This window comes from Ambystoma mexicanum, chromosome 11 (genome assembly GCF_040938575.1).
Source record: "Ambystoma mexicanum isolate Mex_15411 chromosome 11, UKY_AmexF1_1, whole genome shotgun sequence".
Classification (NCBI taxonomy): Eukaryota; Metazoa; Chordata; class Amphibia; order Caudata; family Ambystomatidae; genus Ambystoma; species Ambystoma mexicanum.
The window spans coordinates 450,696,945-450,715,889 of NC_090934.1; the positions used below are offsets into that span (position 1 = coordinate 450,696,945).

The 18,945-nt window shown below is 44.3% G+C and overlaps 1 protein-coding gene across 1 annotated transcript in view; it reads right to left on the reverse strand.

The window, feature by feature from the left end:
* Nucleotides 1-18,945, reverse strand: part of LOC138503502 (tolloid-like protein 2) — a 186,946-nt gene that overhangs the window by 135,609 nt on the left and 32,392 nt on the right. The window contains exon 4 of the mRNA XM_069623284.1: nt 13,860-13,961. Within this exon, the coding sequence (XP_069479385.1) occupies nt 13,860-13,961 (102 nt within the window). The remainder of the gene's footprint in view (nt 1-13,859; nt 13,962-18,945) is intronic.

Consider the following 18,945-nt stretch of genomic DNA (forward strand, 5'->3'; position numbering starts at 1 on the left):
TGCCAGACATAAAATATTGCATAGTTCAATTTTAAATAATCCCATGAAAATATTTGTCACCAAAATTGATAATTTTGTATGTTCATAAAGTTGGTAACAACATTAGAGTAACCTTAAACATTTATCTTACTTATCCTACTTAGGGCCTAATCACGAGTTGGGCGGTAACGCTGGCGCTAATAGCGCTGATGCTATTAGCCCTACCACCAAACCCACACGGGTTTGGCGGAACAGGTATTGCCCATTCCCCATTGAGCCCATTCAGGAATTCCCCATTCCCCATTGGGCTCAATGGGGAAATTTTGCGCTTTTACCGCCAGCGGATTTCCTGCCGGCGGTGAAAGCGTCAAAAATCGTCAAAATCTCATCGGATTTCCCCCCAGCTCTGAGCTGGGGGGAAATCCGCCCAAGCCGTCATTTGGCAGACCCTTAAATCCGGCGGTAACAGTGCTACCGCCGGATTTAAGGGCTACCGCCAAACTCGTGATGAGGCCCTTAGTCTAGTGCAAGAGGTTATTAAGTGTCTGGCAGTCTCAATATTCATGTAACAAATGTGGCATAATCTGTCCTCATAAGGGACATTAATCCATGAACCCCTTCATTCAAGAGTGGAAAGTTGGTCAAAATGCAATCTCATTAGAACTCATCTAAATTCCGAATTTGATATAAAATATTTAAACAAAACTTTAATAGTAAAACCTTGTTAGAGCAATAACTCCGATATCAGAATGAAATGTCCTAATATCTTGCAACCAGCAAGACATTACCTTATTACTATTCTCCAAGGAAAGAATCAGGTCTAATTTGAAATAAATTGATCCATGGCACTTGCTTTGATCCATCATCTGAAAATAATAGAGGCTGCAGCGAGTTTTACATCGAGTGAGAGCGGTGGTAAAGCCAAGCTCGAGACATAGTTTCAATAGGGGTAGATGGTGACAATCCCAATACACCTCACAATATTTTTTCTTCAATTTTTAACCAGTTAATTTCCCTATCTATGAATATTTCTAGCCCATTTAGGGTGCACAGGATTATTGCAGAATTATAGATTTGAATCAACCCTTCCATTGAATACCCACCGCTGTCTGATATAAAAGCTTGAATGGCATTAAACTTCCTCTTTACCTTATTTTTAACATCATTAGCTAAAAGTTTCATATCTAAGGAGTCAAAAATCGGAAATCCTCAAATACGTGTAATTCTTAACTATTTCAATATTCTTGTCTTCTAGTTTCCATGTTTAATTTTTGTATTTATTCTTTTTTGCCATTGAGCACCACAATCTTTGTTTTTTCCAGATTCAGACAAATATAATTAGTTCTGGAATACTGATAAGGGGAGGTCAATCTATATTTGAACCGAATCAGCGTATGGTCAGAAATGACCTTATTGTCGGCATAGGATAGCCATCCTATAGTTTTCTGCCTCATCTTTGGAGGATTATTCTTGCAGTTACTCAAAACATCTTCTAAGTCTGCTATATATATGTTAAACAGTACTGAGGCCACAGTGCACCCCTGCTTCAAGCCGTAATTAGTTTGAATGAGTTCACTCAACTCACCTTCCATAGTCATTCTCGCTTGGGAAGATACAGTTCCTTGATAAAGTGCAAAGTGACTGAATTTAACCCCCAACAGTGTAACTTACGCCACAACCTTTGCCTATTCAAATATAAACAGCTTTGGAGTAATCAGCGTAGCAAATATATAAAGCTTCCTTCTTGTGGTATTAGGTGGAGCGTATTAAATAGCTCAAACAACATAAATTAGCCAATGTGTAAGCACCTTTTCTGAATCCTGTTTTTGTTTTTTCTGGATCCTGTTTCCTTTTAACCAATTGATAATTCTATTTAATAAGAAATGGCAACATATTTTAGCCAGTGAATCAATCATGGCGGGCAACCTATAGTTATCTGGAAGTTCACATGAGCCTTTTTTATGTATTGGGACCAGAATAGATCTCCACCAGCTATGAGGAATTTCACCTGTTTTAATTATCTGTTTAAAAAATGTTTCAATAATTACAGCCTATGCTAGAGGATCTCTTTTGAGTACTATATTAGCAATTTGGTACAATGTAGCAGCTCTCAAATATCTTAATTTTAGAATTACTTCCATGATATTTTCAATGAAAATGTTGAATCCCTCCCCATTATACTTTCAGCACCATTTATTTATTCAAACAATCTCTTGCATACATAATTTTGGTATATTTCAACCAACAATCTGCTGAAAGAGGCTTAATTTCTTTTTTAACAATTAACTGAGAGGTATGTTGCTTATACATAGACCAAAATCATTGTTACATTGGAGCAGTGCATAGCATTATATATAATTTGCCATTGGGCAGTGGTTATAGAGTTTTCATGTTGCTGGAGTTTATTTTTGTAGGCGGTTCTTAATTAAGTAATTGCTTCATGTGTTTCTTTATCAATCTCTATTTGGGGAAATATTTCATACATTAGATCTAAATTGTCTCTTCATATGTGCTATGACTACATCAATATTCTTCCAGTGCTCGGAGCATCAAAATATTTTTAGTAGCATACTTAGCCATAGTGTCAAGTATGATATCCATCTGTTCATAATATACTCCAAGATTAAAATCATCATTACTTTCAATATTTACAAATGTAATCATGGCAGCCTCATTTATCATTAGCACCTTTTTCTCCATCCAAGTTAACCTGTTAGTAGCATCATTCACCGAAATGTTCCCTGCCAAATAACCCCCACCCTATTGTTGGTGGATTGAATCATAAATGTAATAGTGCTATGGTCAGTAGCTTGCTCTGAATTAATACATAATCTATCAAGGATTCAAATATACTATTTGATCAAGTAAACGGGAGAGGGTGATCAAGCTTAACTTCTGGATACAATTACATAAGATCCTGGCTGGGGATAATAGCCTCCCAATCATTCAACTTAACATTTCCTGTGTTACCTTCCGCTTCAAACTCTAATGCATTAACACAATAGCAATTTTTTCGAATTTTAAGGCAGTCATCGTTGTCCATATTCACTGGTCTGGGTGGATATCTTTGGATGTTCAAATCCCCCATGACAATATATAGCCATAAGGGATTGCACAGTATCCATTGATTAGTCAGAAATTCCACATATTGAACAACATTAACAGTTTCTAGGCCTCCGGGGCAGGGGGGTGGTCATAGATTGTAATTATGAGCAGTTCTCGTGACCTGCCTCCCAATTGGATTGTTAAGATTGTGGCCAGTCCGTTACAAATTGCATGATTTGGCACATATTCAACCATGCCTAATGAAGAGCTAGCTTCTATAAATAATCCTCCCGAAGGTCTACCAAGCACTCTATATCTTGCCAATCTCAGGACAACCTGATAGACAGCCAGACTATATTTACTGGTGAGCCAGTTTTCTTGCATTACAAAGACATTAGCCTCTATCAATATTCTGAGGCCAATAGGGTTATTAATAAATTAATTGAATCCCCTAGAATTTCACATGACTATAGATAACCTCACTGCACCATCATTTACTGGTCAGTCCATGTAATTCTCTTTGCCCTCCTGCTGATTTCATTACTTTGTGGCCGGGGTCAATGTATTTTCCCAGTGCTGTTGCCAAGTTGCCAATAATAGTTTTAAATTATTTTAAGGCGTGATTGTCCTGTGCACCCTTGGGAGCCTTATTTGCCTGAAAGATATTAAGTTCTTGTTTACCTAATACTTGTCTCAGGAATTCCCAATTATCTAAGTATACAAGGTCTAATACTATGGGTGAGGCAAATTGGACAATCCACCAATGTTTCTCAGATAAACCCTGAAGTAAGTCAACAAGTTCCAAATCCTTTGACAAAATAAAATGCAATTGTGGTATACAGTGCAGAATTTCTAATATTCTCTTGCAATTAATAAAATGACTAGTGTCAGTAGGTGTAAAGATGGGAGGGCGGAATCTGTATTTCTGCTTTCTATATGGTAGGTTAAAGGAACAGAACACCCCTGCCAGTGCTCTCAATTTGGAAGCAATGGATGAGAAGCCAAGCTAAGGCTTTCAGGAGGTGATGCCGGCTAGTTTTTAAGTACAGTGAATCCCCAAAGCCCCCACAAAGGAATGTCCACACACTATGTTAGGTGATATAACAGCTTCTTATAAAAACAAGATTCAGCAATATATATATATATATATATATATATATATATATATATATATATATATATATGGGATACATTACTCACCGTAATCGTATTTCTGATGCTTGTATCTGCTTAGATTCACATGCTGTGCATAGGCCGACATCTGGTGGAAGCTGCGGAGTATTACAGTTTATTTTTTGAAACCGAAAATTGGGCGTCGACACAGGGCGTGCCAGTAATACTATCCCTAGTGTGACGTCCACTGTACCCATGATCCCTCACGCGTCTAGGACCCTCAGATTGTTTTTTTCCGCCATGCTGGTCGGAAGCACTGAGCGAAGTTCCCTGACTTAGTCAGATTTTGCTAATATTGTTATATATTTCCCCGTTTATTCCACCTCTACGTCGAGTCTCCGAACATCGACACTCGACGCCGGATCGGAGAAAATTCAACCTTCGGACTACAGCGATGGATTTGGGCCTCGGAAGGCCTCTGGCCTCGGGCCGGTCCTCGGAAGTCCTCTGGACTCGGCCCTGCAAGTAGGGAGAGTAGGGGGTGGCACATATCCTACACTCTGTTTAATATAGGTACATTACTTATATTCCTACACTCCCAGCCCGCTGCCATAGGGTGCGTATGGAGGGTACCCCCTTTCAATTTTGCCCCAAGTGCAACCGCAAGTATCCTTGGGTTGACAGACACGCCACGTGTAACCTCTGCTTGCCGAGGGACCACCCCGAGGCGAATTGCAGAGCGTGCAGTCGGATTAAACCGAAGACCCTTAAGGACCGTTCGAAAAAGCGTTGGGCCCACCACGCCAGGCGACAATTCAGTAATAGATACACTAACTGCAGACAGTTTGAAATAGGCATGTGAATTCTTAAGTGAGGTGTATCAGCATAGAATAGGGAAGAAAGTCAGGTTAGTTGTGAACAGTGGCAGAATGCCAGAATGCTTTCTTTCAATGAGATATACATGAGATATACAATTCTGTGTGAAGAACCCCCGCCCACCACCTAGGCAACCTGTAATGGAAAAGTTAGGGAGTAACATAGCTTGTCATTTACAGCCCCATCCAATAATGTTCAATGACCTTCTGCTTTCTTTAAAAGGTTCTACCTCCCCAAGGTACCTAAGAGGCCACAGGAGAACAGGATCCAAGATGAATCTGGGACCCCTGGACGACTCCTGAGGCTAGAAGATGCTCTTCCACGTCACAGTACCTTTGGTGCCTTGGCAGGCAAAGTTGCAGAGTTTCCTGGTGTCACTCAATGATTCACTCCGAGGATGGACCCCCCTTGGAAGAAGGAGTCACTGTGAAGCTGAGTCCAAGAAGAAAAATTGAACCAAAGTCTTTCTGAAGTGCAGCAGTTTTACTCTTTGCGGTGGTCTCCTTTGGTCGACAATTTCTCCGACTGTAGAAGTTCTGTCCTGTGAAGATGAACTTGCTGTGGGCTCCTTAAAGGCTTGGCAGATTAGAGTAAGAACCCTGGGACCTTTAGGTCGTTTTTGGTGTCGGGTTTTGGAATATCATGGTTTTTTGACTTTGGTGCTGCAGCCGCAGCATGGACCTCTGGACAGCTTCTGGCAACCTGGACTTGACCACTGTAGTGGACCACAGACCCTCACCAAGATCCTCGGGACATCTTTGTTAAGCTTCTGGTGGCGGGAAACCCACTGAGAGACCTTACTCTTTATTCAGCCACTCTGGACACTTATCGGTGGGAGAATGTGGGCAGTATTGATGGCAAGGATGTCCCTTGAAATGTTCTTAGGCAGTTTGGAACTTTCACAGCTCCAGGTAAATCAGCAGCAGTATGCCAGAGTACCCCATCTTCTGGGCGGTAGACAGAATCAGCTTTCAGCAGTCACAAACGCACCTCTGGACACTGGGTGACACCAATGGACTTCTTTGACCCGAGATGTCCGGTCACTCATCTTCAGGATGCACAAAGACCTCTTCTCCAGACAAAAGACGCACAGGACTGGCTGCCAGGGTACCTCTGATGAAGAGTTGCAGGTTGCAGGATGGTCCCTCGTAGCTCGGTGAGAGGTCTCCTTTGCAAGTCCTCTCTAGATCAGTCCTTGGAAGAACACAGCAGCTTTTGGATTACATGAAGAAAATGCAGCTGCTGACTTCTCATCCAGCTGGGCTTCAAGAAACAGCTTCTTCTTGCTTCAGCTATGACTTCAGCATCTGAAAAACTTCAAGATCAGCTTCTGAACAAATTGGTAAGTGAGAGGTCCCAGATATACACATACGTTCCCCAGTCACACAGGCGGAGCCAAGTTCAGTCAGCCTATCATGAAGAAAGGCATTCAGGCAGGCAGCGAATTAGGCTCATAGGCAATCAGGCCATTCACTCCACCCAGACACCCATAACAAAGAATGTGGATTGGGACAAATAGCCAGCCTTTCAGCATACTACACCGTATTCATGTCAGTTTCAGTCAGGGCTGTCTCGTTCATCGTGTCACACACACAGAAACCAGACACCCAGAACAGAGAATGTGAGTTCACTTCAGACTCCATTCATACAGGTCCCAACACTAGGGTGTACCCACAACACACAGCTCCTGAGAATACTCCAGTCAGACTGACAGGAGTCACCCCAGAGCCATATATGGTATTTCCACCCAACAGCCAGTTAGGACGAAAAGAAACAGAAACATATATGGTGTTTCAACTCAACAGCCATTCAGGTGGAAGGGACCGAGTCAGGGCTTCCTAGGACTTTAGGAAACAAGGTAACAGGCAATAGAAAACAAGAGGCCACAGTGGCCATCTTCCCTTTGTGTAGGAATCTATTGATTCCTATGGCAGGGCCTGGGTGTCCCAAAATGGAGGATACTCAGAGCCACTTGCAAGTCATCATGTAGCTGCCACCAGCCCATACCCTGCTCTATAGGCAACACACAGGTGCCCAAAACACATACATAGGAGGTATGAGGGTGTACCCCCACCCATGGTTGCCATAAGGGTATCCCATGGGTGTTGTCCACCAAAAGATAAAAGGAAGAGCTGCACTGCCAGAGGTCCAGGCTGGACCTCAGTGGCAGAAATCATAGAGAAACACACACAGAGGAGTGGTAGGACAAGGACAGGAGGCCATGTCCCCCCATTAGGCATTTCCAGCATCACAGTAGGACACAGTTCTATCAATCTAATCTTGTCACAAACTAAACTTTTATCTATCTTCGAATTTCTTGATGTTTGAGTTAAGATTTCAAGCCCTTTGTTTTTGATTTCCCATGATAGACTGGAAAAGACGTGGAAGTCAATTTCAGCAATGTCCTGCTCCCTCTCCACCCGGTTTTCCTGGGAAGGTTCATTTAATAGTGGAGCTTCCAAGTTAGTGTGTTTAACCCAATTGTCCCGTGTTCCCGGTTAATTCTTTTTTGACGGGACATTGCTGATAGGTTTGGGTATTGATGAGTCCAATCAATTAGTAGTTTCTAAACTGAACAAATTAGATTAAATCACACCATTCGTCAGCAATAATTGGTATTTTAAACTCATCTGAATACTGTTAGATTCCGACGCATAAGCACAAGCTTTTTCTTTCCTAGTTAATGCTCTGTGCATCTTAAGTCAAGCTTTTTTTGATTGGCCATGATTTAAGTAAACTCCATGGTTTGGACTATGGGCTTTAGTCAATCGTATGGTAGCTGCTACTGCAATTTCACCGACATCATTAATTTCAGTCTCTAAATCAACAATCTGTGGGGGAGTGTTCATCATGTCTATGAACTCATTACTCTGATCACCTGGTTCTACTTTGGGATCCTCTCCCATTGATGTCTGCCGATTATTAAGCAAACCTTGATGCTCAGTATGTGCAAACAGAACTACAACTACCTATTTGATTATGCCCATTTTTAGAACCTGATGATCTTTGTATAGGTTGTTGCACAAAGTGAATTGCACTTTCAGAATAGTTAGTGCCTCCAAATCGGATTGTTCATTTTCCTCTGAAGATACCGATTAACTGAAGGAGTCATCAAAAGCAGGCGAGGAGGCATATAAGATTTCCCCTATTTGCTCGAGATCCAGAGATTTCGACATATTCATCCCGCTCATGGCTGCAATACTAATTATATTTCCCAAGGTATGGTCATCATTGATGTTTCTAGGGTTATTTACCTGAACAGAATCACCTAGTGAATTACACTGCAAACTTAGAGCCATGATTAAATGAGAATTATTATCAACTGGTGCCAACATCAATGAGTCCTCAGTTATTGGCACAAATTGCTCCTACGATTGCACCGTAACTGATGTCTCAATTGGCAGGTTTGTTGGAGGGAGTCAATAGAACCTTGGTTTGAGAAATGCTGCTTTTTCACTCTGTTCCATTCGCTAAGTGTTCTTCACATGTTTTTCCTCCACCGTTGTCACTATTCCCTGAGCAGATGAGTTAGCATGCAGTTTACTGGTAACACGTTTTTAAAGTTTCTGCTCGTGTCTGTGACGTGTTTCTTTCCAGTATTGCTTGCGCTTCTCAATTGGTACAATTTACGAGTTGCTGGCATGATTAAACTTGTCTATAATTGTTTGACAACTCACACTCAAATCTGCTTTCCAACTGCCACAACTGCACTCCAAGCGTGTAGCAGTTTTTAAGGTGAGCCATGCCTCCAGCTTAGTAGAAACAATGAAAAGACTTCCCAGCTCTGAATACAATGTTGCAGCATCTCCTGCCGCAACTGCCCTTGCACTCTGGGCATTCACTACTCCAACTTGTTTCTATCTGTGATGTCAATCTGTTTGGTTCGGTCCAGCATACCCATCGAGACTTCTTGTGCTGGGAGTGATGGAGTGTGCAACGCATGAACAACTAATACTTGAGAAGTGTGTCTTTCTGTGGCATTTGTGACATATGTGAGTGTGTGGGTGTCTTTGTGTCTGATCAATTCTGAGACAAATACTGCACCTTATTTGTAAATATGCATGAGGATACGATTGGCCAGAGTGAATATTTATTGATCTCCCAAAGCCCCAGTCACACCCATTTTCATGTAGTTAATCAAACAACCATGCTGCAGCCTCCACTGGTCCAATGTGTGATCTTGTGCATGTGGCATGTACGACTCTACTAGTTCTAAAATACCCATGGATAATTCAAAATGCATCTGGATTGGCCTCCTAGCATTTGTACTGGTTTCTTTGCACATAGCCGGACCGTATTACCCTCCTGCTTCGGTTTCTCCCCCTTACATCTTCTCCCTCTTCCCTCTCCCACAAGCCAGTATTTCCAGTTGGAATGTTTACACAAGTTCACCCCTGCCAGAAAGACACCTCTGCTTCCACCCTCCCTAGTCCTAATCACACTACTTTTAAGTGGTATCAGTGAATGATTGATTACAGGACCTTGACACAATATTGCTAATTGAAGACTAGTGACTTCCTACCAAACTTCAATTTTAATGTGACAGACAAGTAGAGCTGGCAGAAGTTGCAGGAGGCCCCACTTCAAAGCGATGTTTGGAATCCTCTCGTCTATGGCTAGAAAAACCTGCCTGTCCCGCATAAATTAACAACAAAAATGCATTGATCTGGTGCAGCTAAAGGTTTACAGATGCAAAGGGGCTGCGGGAAAAGGTAAACACTTTTTTGAGGCACCAGCAGTTTTAGTTAACGCACCAGAGACGTATTTACAACAAAGACGAATAGGCCCGACCTATTTCAATTTACTGTTTTTTATTTTTTAAATATAAAGCCAATTTTGTTTTCCCGAGTCTGACTGATCCACAACACTGCCAGAGTAATTTTGAGCTTTTAGCAGTCAATCCACTCTGGCAGCAGAAGTCTTTCCTACCCAAAATGATATATGCTCGATATTTACACAAGCTGTATTGTTAGTGTGAGCTTTGTGTTAAACAAATTAAAACAAGGAAAGACATACCAAACCAAGTGTGCGTAAGGTATTTGGTGATTCAGTCATACAACTATCACAGACATATGACAGATATAAAGCTCTTTGGTAATTCCATTTTGCCCCCTGCTAACACCAGCGCTGTAACTATGAGAAGGGGGTTGGGTTCTTTTCATTCAACATTTGTATCAGCTGTGCTCGTACAACTTGCTTATATTTCATATGTAAACTGTACCATTTGACAAGACCGGATGTAGAAATTTAGTAATGTTGCATTATTAGTACTGACCACTCTAGGTGCTTCTCAGAGTGACAGCAGGCAATTTGTGAGAGAAAGCAGATATTAGCATCGAAACCACAATTCCTCATTCCTAACTTCTCTCACTTGTGTCCAGTTGGCAGACAGCTTGTGCTCTAATTGTTTCCTCTAAAAGATGTCTTTCTGAGCTAACTGAATGACAATTTACTGTAACAAGTAACTGTAGTGCACTCAGCTGTAGAACACATTGCCTTCTCCAAATCTTGGGCAGCAGGGATCTGAAAACACTCTTTCGACTAACATAACATAGAAGATCTCAGGCTTGAATTAATAGAGAGGAAATAATCATGTTCTAAACCCTGCAACCTTAAAAACATCCTTATAATGTTATGGAGCCAAAATGAGGGACAAAAAGGGGGTGAAGTTGTGTAGTTTGGGCAACGCAGAGTTTGTTGAAGGGGCGGAATCTACTGAAGGTGCAAAGTCTGGCAGAGGTGGAGTAAAGTTGGGGGGCAGACGCACTTATTTGGGCCTAGGGCTGCTGAAAGCCTAAATACGCCACTGGCGCACCTTTGTATCTCCGGAGCACATATCTGATCAAAAGCACAATATACTATAAGGAATGGGGAGAATGCATTCAGTGTAACCTAGGTATATGACTTCTGTTTGGAGAAGAAGCCATGTGTTGCATAGATTTTAATAGTTAATATGTTTTGCAAGGTAATTCGCAATACGTGATTTCCCACTTTTTGTTATTGAGGTTGCATAACATGAGCTACACCTCAAACTTCATTATTCTCTAAAATGATTCACATCCCCACACCAAAGAGCAGAAGGGGAGTAAATCATGTCCTTGCTAACAACAGTTTTGTAGAGGTCTGCTTTTTTTGACCAGCAAATGTGCACTTAAAATGACACAGGCTTCAGTTTGTGAGGACTGATGCTCCTTGTGGGAATATGTTCACACAATAGCCCCACTTTATTGTTTCTTTCTGCAGGTAAAATACCAGTTATAGAATAGAATAGGATGGAAAAAGTTAATAGCTGTAGATTATCAGGGGGCAGGTTTGTTGGCCTCTGCACAGCAGAATAAAGAAAGTCAGGCCAGCAAAGGGAGTGGGGAGTGGAGCCAAAACCACAAATGGCCACGTAAAAGTTACTGAACTTTCTTTTTCAGAGTCACAAGGGGCCTCCGAAGTAGCAGGGATCAATTTTTAACTGAAACAATGAAAGGCCCTAATGCTGGCCTGAAAATTACATTCCAGATTGTCACCATTGCTTTTGTAGGTGTCAGGTTTCCTTGGAACATGTGGAGGTCCCAGGTCATAATATCCCAACCATGAGCACATCAGCCGGTAATGGGGTCATATGCCCTACACTCCATAATTGGAGCACAGGCTGCACTCAGAGGAGGTGCAGGTATGGTGACATGAACACCTGGTTTTGAATCACTCTCATTTGTACCTTTTGCAGTGATCATCATTAGCCTACTGCACAAGTCAGACTCGCTGGATGAATGAAACGTAATACGCATTATAATCCTAGCGAGGACGTCCTCAGTTTCATTTCTAACCCCACAAAAGTGAAAACAAGGGGATGAATTTTTGACACATTTGTGTCACATAGATGGGCTTAGGCTTCCTTGAAGACAGAAGACAGCTTTGGCACTTACAAACATGGGCAAAAGCAGGGCTTTATGTTGGCTGGGGCTAGCCGGGGCAGAGCGCTGAGAATCTCCAAAAACGGCCCTTTTCACTCTGTCATGCATAATACCCAGCATGGTGTTCGCTGAATAAGTCCCCCACACACTGTTGCAACGGATTATTTGGTAGGGAGACCACTGGGAAAGAAGTCCATTCAAGACAGGCAAGCTGCCTGCTAAAGCAGAAAAGCTTGCACCTGACCCATGAAAGACAACTCTCTCCAAATTTGCATACGTGGTTTCTAGTTTGATGCTCCTTTACTGGTAGGACGTTATCATAAATTAAATAAGCAGAAACGCCAGTGTGTATTATGTGCTCAGAAGGGATGAAGGCTTGAATTACTGTTACATATATCTCATATATAAAAATCTGTGTTCTTTTTTATGTTCCCAAAATGCTCTTGGATTTTATGCAAAGCACCAAGCAGTTTACATTGGTGATACTTGTTCTTCTCCCCTTTCTCACAGGCGCCGTCCTGGATATTTCAGGGCCAGCTAAAAATGTCATGGATAAGTTATCACCTTGAGGTCTGTCGTTAGGCAGCATTACCACATTTCAAATAATACAACCTTAATATTGAGAAGGCAGGTTCCTCCCTGGAGAATATGTGCCCATTATTAGACCTTATTACTATTATGATTATTATATTTATTGAGCGTGGACCTAGCTTCCAGAAGCAACAGAGTGCTTCACAAAGGTATAAAACACTACAGATACTCAACTGATTGCTTTACAGAGGTATACAAGAGTACAGATGCATAACGGAATGCTTTTCAGAGGTAAAAACAGAACAGATATAAAGTGGGGGTAGAATACAGAGGGTCACAGAGGAGGGGTAGAGCTCTACAGGGTGGCGTGGAGGAGAGGGGCTATCGCGTCTAGCAAGCCAGGTGGCATAGGAGCGACGTGATGGCCTAGCTGTTCAGGAGGCGAGACTCCTTGATGAGGTGGGTCTTGAATTATTTTCTGAATTGTAGGAACATGCGGGCGAATCTGATGTAACAGGGAGGAGGTTCCATAGTTTTGGGGCATAGGCAGAGAAAGCATGTTTTCTGGTCCTTTCCTTTTTGCAGCAGCGCATTTCAAGTTTGCATGTGTCCTGGCTTCTGGTGGAGGCCTTATTTGCAGGTGATTAATAGCTGTAGATTATCACAGGACAAACAGGTGAGTTGAAATCCTGAATTAGATCTTTAGAGCTATTAAGCACACTGGGCCTTGGCCATTTATTTACGAAATGAAGGGAATTTACTTGCTGATTGACTAGATTACATGAGGAGAATCATTTACAAAAGGAGTTTAATTCACACTATGCAGACTGGATGCAAACAAGACCACCTGAGACCTTACGGGTGGCTCAAAGTCACTAAAAGGTCCTAAAACTTGGCTTCCAGACAAGATTTCAAACTTTTAAAACTCCTTTAGAAGAAGCCAATGAAGGACTCAGCCCATTAGTTCCCTACCATGAGCACAGCCTCCTATTGGGGGCACTGGCACTGTGCTTCTGTAATGGGAGCACTGGCGGCACTCACTGGAGGTGCCGGAGGTGACATTGGCACCTGTCTTTACGTCACTTTCATTAGTGCCTTTTAATTGGCAGCGGTGTATTGGCCTATAGGGAATGCTAGATATTTCCCGGGAGGCCCCTGCACTTTGGGCCTCTTTTGTGTAGTAACCTGTTTTACTTCCAAATGTTCCAATAGGAAAGGGTTGGGCTTGCTGAAAATGTGTAATATGGGGTCACTTTGAAAGTTATTTCCAGGGCCTCTTTTTTCATATGTGGCTACTCGAGAAGTGACGATCACTGGAAAAATTAAACATAATAAGCAGCCCCAGGTATTCACCCCAATTGCCACATTCCTCTCTAGCAGGTAGTGGGGTCTTCAGCACACCTTTCTCACCTGTGTCCACTGTTACAGTTGCAGCAAGGAAGTCCTCGGTTTCATCCCCACCTGTATTCTGAGCTACAGTCGCAGCGAGGATTTCAGCCTCTTTCCCAGCACCTGAAAGAGTAAACAAGTGGTTAAATTGTTGACACAGTTTCTGCGGAGAGATGGGTTTAGCGCACCTCAGAGATGTCAAGCTTGGTAATCATTGACACAGGAATGAGTAACTGTTAAACCCTACCGGGATGATCCTACAAAAAACCCACTGACCCAGATCCTATTGGTTGTATTTCATACGAAAGGTGCTGGAACTCAGTGCTGAGGCAGCCAAGTGAAGAGCATTAGAAAGTCGGCAGCAGACAGAATTGGACTGGCTTATTAGGTTATTGGCCACCAGCCGATTCAAATTTGATTCATGTCGGCCGGTTTTGTAAACCACAAAGAGGGGCCGCCGAAATGTAAAATACACACTTCAGGTCAATGAAGATGCTGCATCATGTGTGTATGTGTTACTCAACAACTTTTTTTCCAGTGTTTGAGTCGAGCACCTCTCTAGACAGCATTTAGACTCAGGTCCCGAGGCAGGGTGCGCAAAGGGAAATTAGAACTGGACATTTTATTCACTTCGTTGTTACTTCACTGTAAGTTCTGACAGTTACATTTGAATTAAACAAAAGAACCAATCGCAATAAGCATACAGGCCCGGGGGGGGGGTTGTTTCCACGTTCCAGATCTGGCTGGCACCCGCCGATGTGGTGTCACAGGCATCCCGCTCGACTGTTCATGTTGATTAGACATGTGATGTGAGTGACATCACGCAACTTTTCTTGGGGGCTGCCTAGGCCTCTGGGTGGCTGTCTAGTACTTTCTACTGCTCTGGGTGTGGCCAGAAGCAAGCCACACACCCAGGAGAGCAGATCTATTTGGAGCAGAACTTGAGATGAGCACGGTAGCAGAGCATGAGTATGACGACGAGACAAGTGTGTGAGGAGCGCATGGGCAAGCCTGGAACGTGGCCTTCTTGAGGAGAGTGGAGACACACTGGGTCGCATTACAACTGTGTCGGTTTGGGAACAATGGTGCCGGTAAGCCTACCGGTACTGTTGTTTCTGTATCGGCACAGTACAACTCTGCGGGCGGGTGCCGACCCGCCCGCCAGGGTCAGACCTGTCGGGCGGGACGGCACCCACTCGCAAAGTTCTCACGGGAGCACCAGCACCGTTGTTAATGTGCTGGTGCACCTGTGTCCCCATTCCCATGGAGTCCCAAAGGATTCCATGGGAATGGGGACTAACAAAATTGCCGGCAGCTGACTTCCCGGCCACCATTCTTGGAATATCCCAGTGGCACCAGGAAGTCAGGCGCTGGTAATTCTTTACAGGTCCAGCGGCTACCTGCTGGTTTTCCAGCGCGGTTACCGGCAGACCTGTAATCAGGCCCAGTGTGTGCATGTGGGCCGACGTGCTCTGCTCTGCTGCTGACTATTTGACTCACTGAGTCAGTCAGAATCAGTGTAGAGAGCGAAAAAAAGAAGTGAATCACAAAAGGTTGCTTTAATATGACAGGCCAAAGCTCACAAATAACCGCTAACCTGGCTCCCTGGCCTTACAGACTAACACAACATTTTTTAACAATCAATTTAATAATGCAACACTTTCAATTCCCCCCAACAAATAAATAATGAATTTGTTCCACTTCCTCCATACCTATCATCCCTTTGTCCCTACCGTCTCCTTACCATCTTCTCAAGGCGTCCCACTTTCTCCCCGGGGCCATGCCCCTCCATCTTTAATACCTGTTCCCCGGGGTAGCCTGTTTGTGCAAACAGCACCACCCCCATCATTTCCCATGCTATTCCCCCATTGTGCTTCAGTCCCCCCTCATCTAATGGGACCATGCCCCCGGCAAGCAACAACCTCAATACCCTAGGACTCCCCTCTACACCAAACTCCTTCCTCCTATGACCTGCAGCCAGGCTGACCTGCTACATCAGCAACGAAAACTTTACATCACAACTTCCCCAACTAATACCCCAACCTTTCACAAGAAAACTGTCCACAAAAACCCTCTACGGCCCTTCAACTCTAAGCATAAAACCCATGAACCTCTTGGGGGGGGACCAACCATAAATTCCTAATTAAAACCCCCACCTCCCCTGGAATTTGAACCCTTGCCGTCCTAGAAAAAGAGGGTGAGGGCGGGGACAAACGCTCTTCCTAACTGTCACCTGCTTCCGAACCTTCGCTGCCCCTTTAAATACCCCTGGGGAGCGATATGCGCAGGCCAGCTCGTTGGCTTGTGCAGTGCCAAAAATAACCCCGGGGGAACACTTTGCGTTCCCCCTGTATCCCCCCTTTGGGCTTACTGCACAAAAACACCCAGACTCGCTTGTAGTGGAAAAGGTTGCTTTAATATGACAGGCTAAAGCTCACAAATAACCGCTAACCTGGCTCCCTGGCCTTACAGACTAACACAAAATGTTTTAACAACCAATTTAATAATTCAACACTTTCAGTTCCCCCAACAAATAAATAATAAATTAGTTCCACTTCCTCCCTACCTATCCCTTGGTCCCTACCGTCTCCTCACCATTTTCTCAAGGCGTCCCGCTTTCTCCCCGAGGCCATGAGATCCTAAATTAGATCTTTTAAGCTATTAAGCACACTGGGCCTTGGCCATTTATTCACGGAATGAAGGGAATTTACTTGCTTATTCACTACATTACATCAGGAGGCATGAGCGGATTCATTTACAAAAGGATTTTAATTCACACTATGCAGACTAGATGCAAACAAGACCACCTGAGACCTTACGGGTCGCTCAAAGTACCTAAAAGGTCCTAAAACTCGGCTTCCAAAACAAGATTTCAGACTTTCACAACTGCTTTAGAAGAAGCCAATGCTGGGGTGTCGCTGTGGAGCAGCCCAAGATGGCTGCCTAGCCTTTCAGCTCCGTGCGGCCTCGGCATTCATCTGCTCCCATCTGCGGTTCCCGATATTGTGAAGGACTATCGGCTGGCCGAGTTGTTTCTGCCACTGCACTGGACATTTTGTGCGATTTTGGTCTCGATCGGCCCACCTGGGACCTGGCTGGCGGCCCTGTCGGATTTGGGCCTAGCACTTCATCCGGCCCCTGCGGTTGCCTAACATCCGCCCCTCCCTCCTGCCTGACTCCTGCGTCCCCTCCCCGCTCCCGCTTCCCTCCGCTCTGTGAAATCACGGCGGGTGCCTGGGGGGTCCTGCTGCAGACTCCGCCACACTGTGGGTGCCACCTGCTGCGTCAGTGATCATCGCGACCTCCCCGGCGCCGACGACACGGAGGATCCTATCGCCCCGCTGCCGCCGCGGACCAGGTGAGCGGGGGCTGGAGCGGTGGGCGTCGAGACCTCTGCCCGCTGTCTGTGACACTACTGGCCTGTACTGTCATAAGGAAGCGGCCCTCACCATACTGTCTGCCCACTTTCCCGCTGACAGTGTCGCCGCCTCTGCCCGCGCCCCCCTAAGAAAGATCCCGCTGGCACCCCCATGCAACCTGTACACATAAGGAGGCCGCGATCGCTCGCCATCACAGCCTTGCCGCTCCACTGCTGACTCTCTGCTATCCACGGCAGTCCCCCACCTGCCTCTAACCGCCTACCACCACCGAAGGACACTGCATTTGAGCCTGCCGGTCGCGGCCCATCTCAGCTCTCCATCCTACCCATAAGTGGGCCCTCAATGCAACCGAGCCCACCACAACGACAATGCCTAGCAGAAATAAGGCGGGGGCCCAAGGAGGTACAATGGACAAGTCCCTCGAGATGAGCCAGCCAGCACATCATCGCCACAGGACGAGCCAGACTTAACCCTGCACAGTGCGGTCGAGGACCCTGACCTCACCCTACTAATGTAATCCATGGCTAAAAACGTTGCTTCCTTCCATGAAAAATTAGACGACATCAATGCTAACGTCGCCTCGCTTAAGGCTCGAGTGGACCAGGCAGGATCGAGGATCACTGAGGCGGAAAATAGGATCTCAGTGAACGAAGATGGCATCACCGCGCTCCAGGACACTGTGGCCTCCCTAACGCGTGACATGAAAGGAGTCAAGGCAAAGTGTGACGATCTGGAGTCGCGCTCCCATAGGAACAACTTGCGCATCATCGGGGTCCCTGAAAATGCCCTCAAGGGGCGGATGGAGGACGCAGTGGAGAAACTCCTCAAGGCTAGTTTTTTCTTACCGGCTAGTACCTAACTGAAGAGTGTAGTCCTTCCTTAGTGTTCACTAGGAAAATTGCATGTAAAAGATGGCCGCTGTATTTTCTTGCCGGCCAGTATTTAATCGAAAAGTATAGTCCTTTCTTAGTGTTTACTAGGAAGTGGTGAGCGTTTTGCTGCACTTGGTGAAAACACATGCTGGTGCTGCACGGTCTTCTTTCAAACCCCGCGAGTCATTAGCGAGGAGTTTGTTTCTCCTAATCTAGAGGAGAGCATGTTGTTCTTGAACTTTAGTAGCTACATTACTTTTAGTGATGTTGGTGGCTATTATCCCTTTTCCGCAGTTTTTTACTTACTGAACGTTGAGGTGTTGTGTACTATCTCTCACTACTTGGTCACGTTCAGCATGTTTTTACACATTTAATGGCTGTGAAGACCGCTGGTGTATGACACTACTGTTTGGAATCATGAGCTCTAATGCACAACCTAGGCTGGGCTTGAAATGGTTTCTTTTCTTCCCTTTTTTTACACATTTGGGAGCCGTGGTGTATCGGTGCATTTTAATGCTCTTTGAGATGGTTGGTGACCGCCCTTCTTATATTACAGATTGGTTCTGCGTCCTCTTTTTTCCTCTTTTGTAATTATCTGCAGACTTGGTTGTCACTTGCGTGAAGGTAATTTTTATTTAATATATCCTGAACAATTCATGACTGTTGTCCTGTTGTGATCTGTGGCTCATTGGTAGTGTGATGTGTCCTTTCTAGGTGTGACGATATTTTCGGCGGATTGAGACGCCTTTTGAAGTATCTTGGTTTTTCAATGAAGAAAAATTAGCCTATCTGTCATTTACAGACGTGCGTTGAAGATTCACCACATTAAGGTAAATCTAATTGGTTTAATTTCTA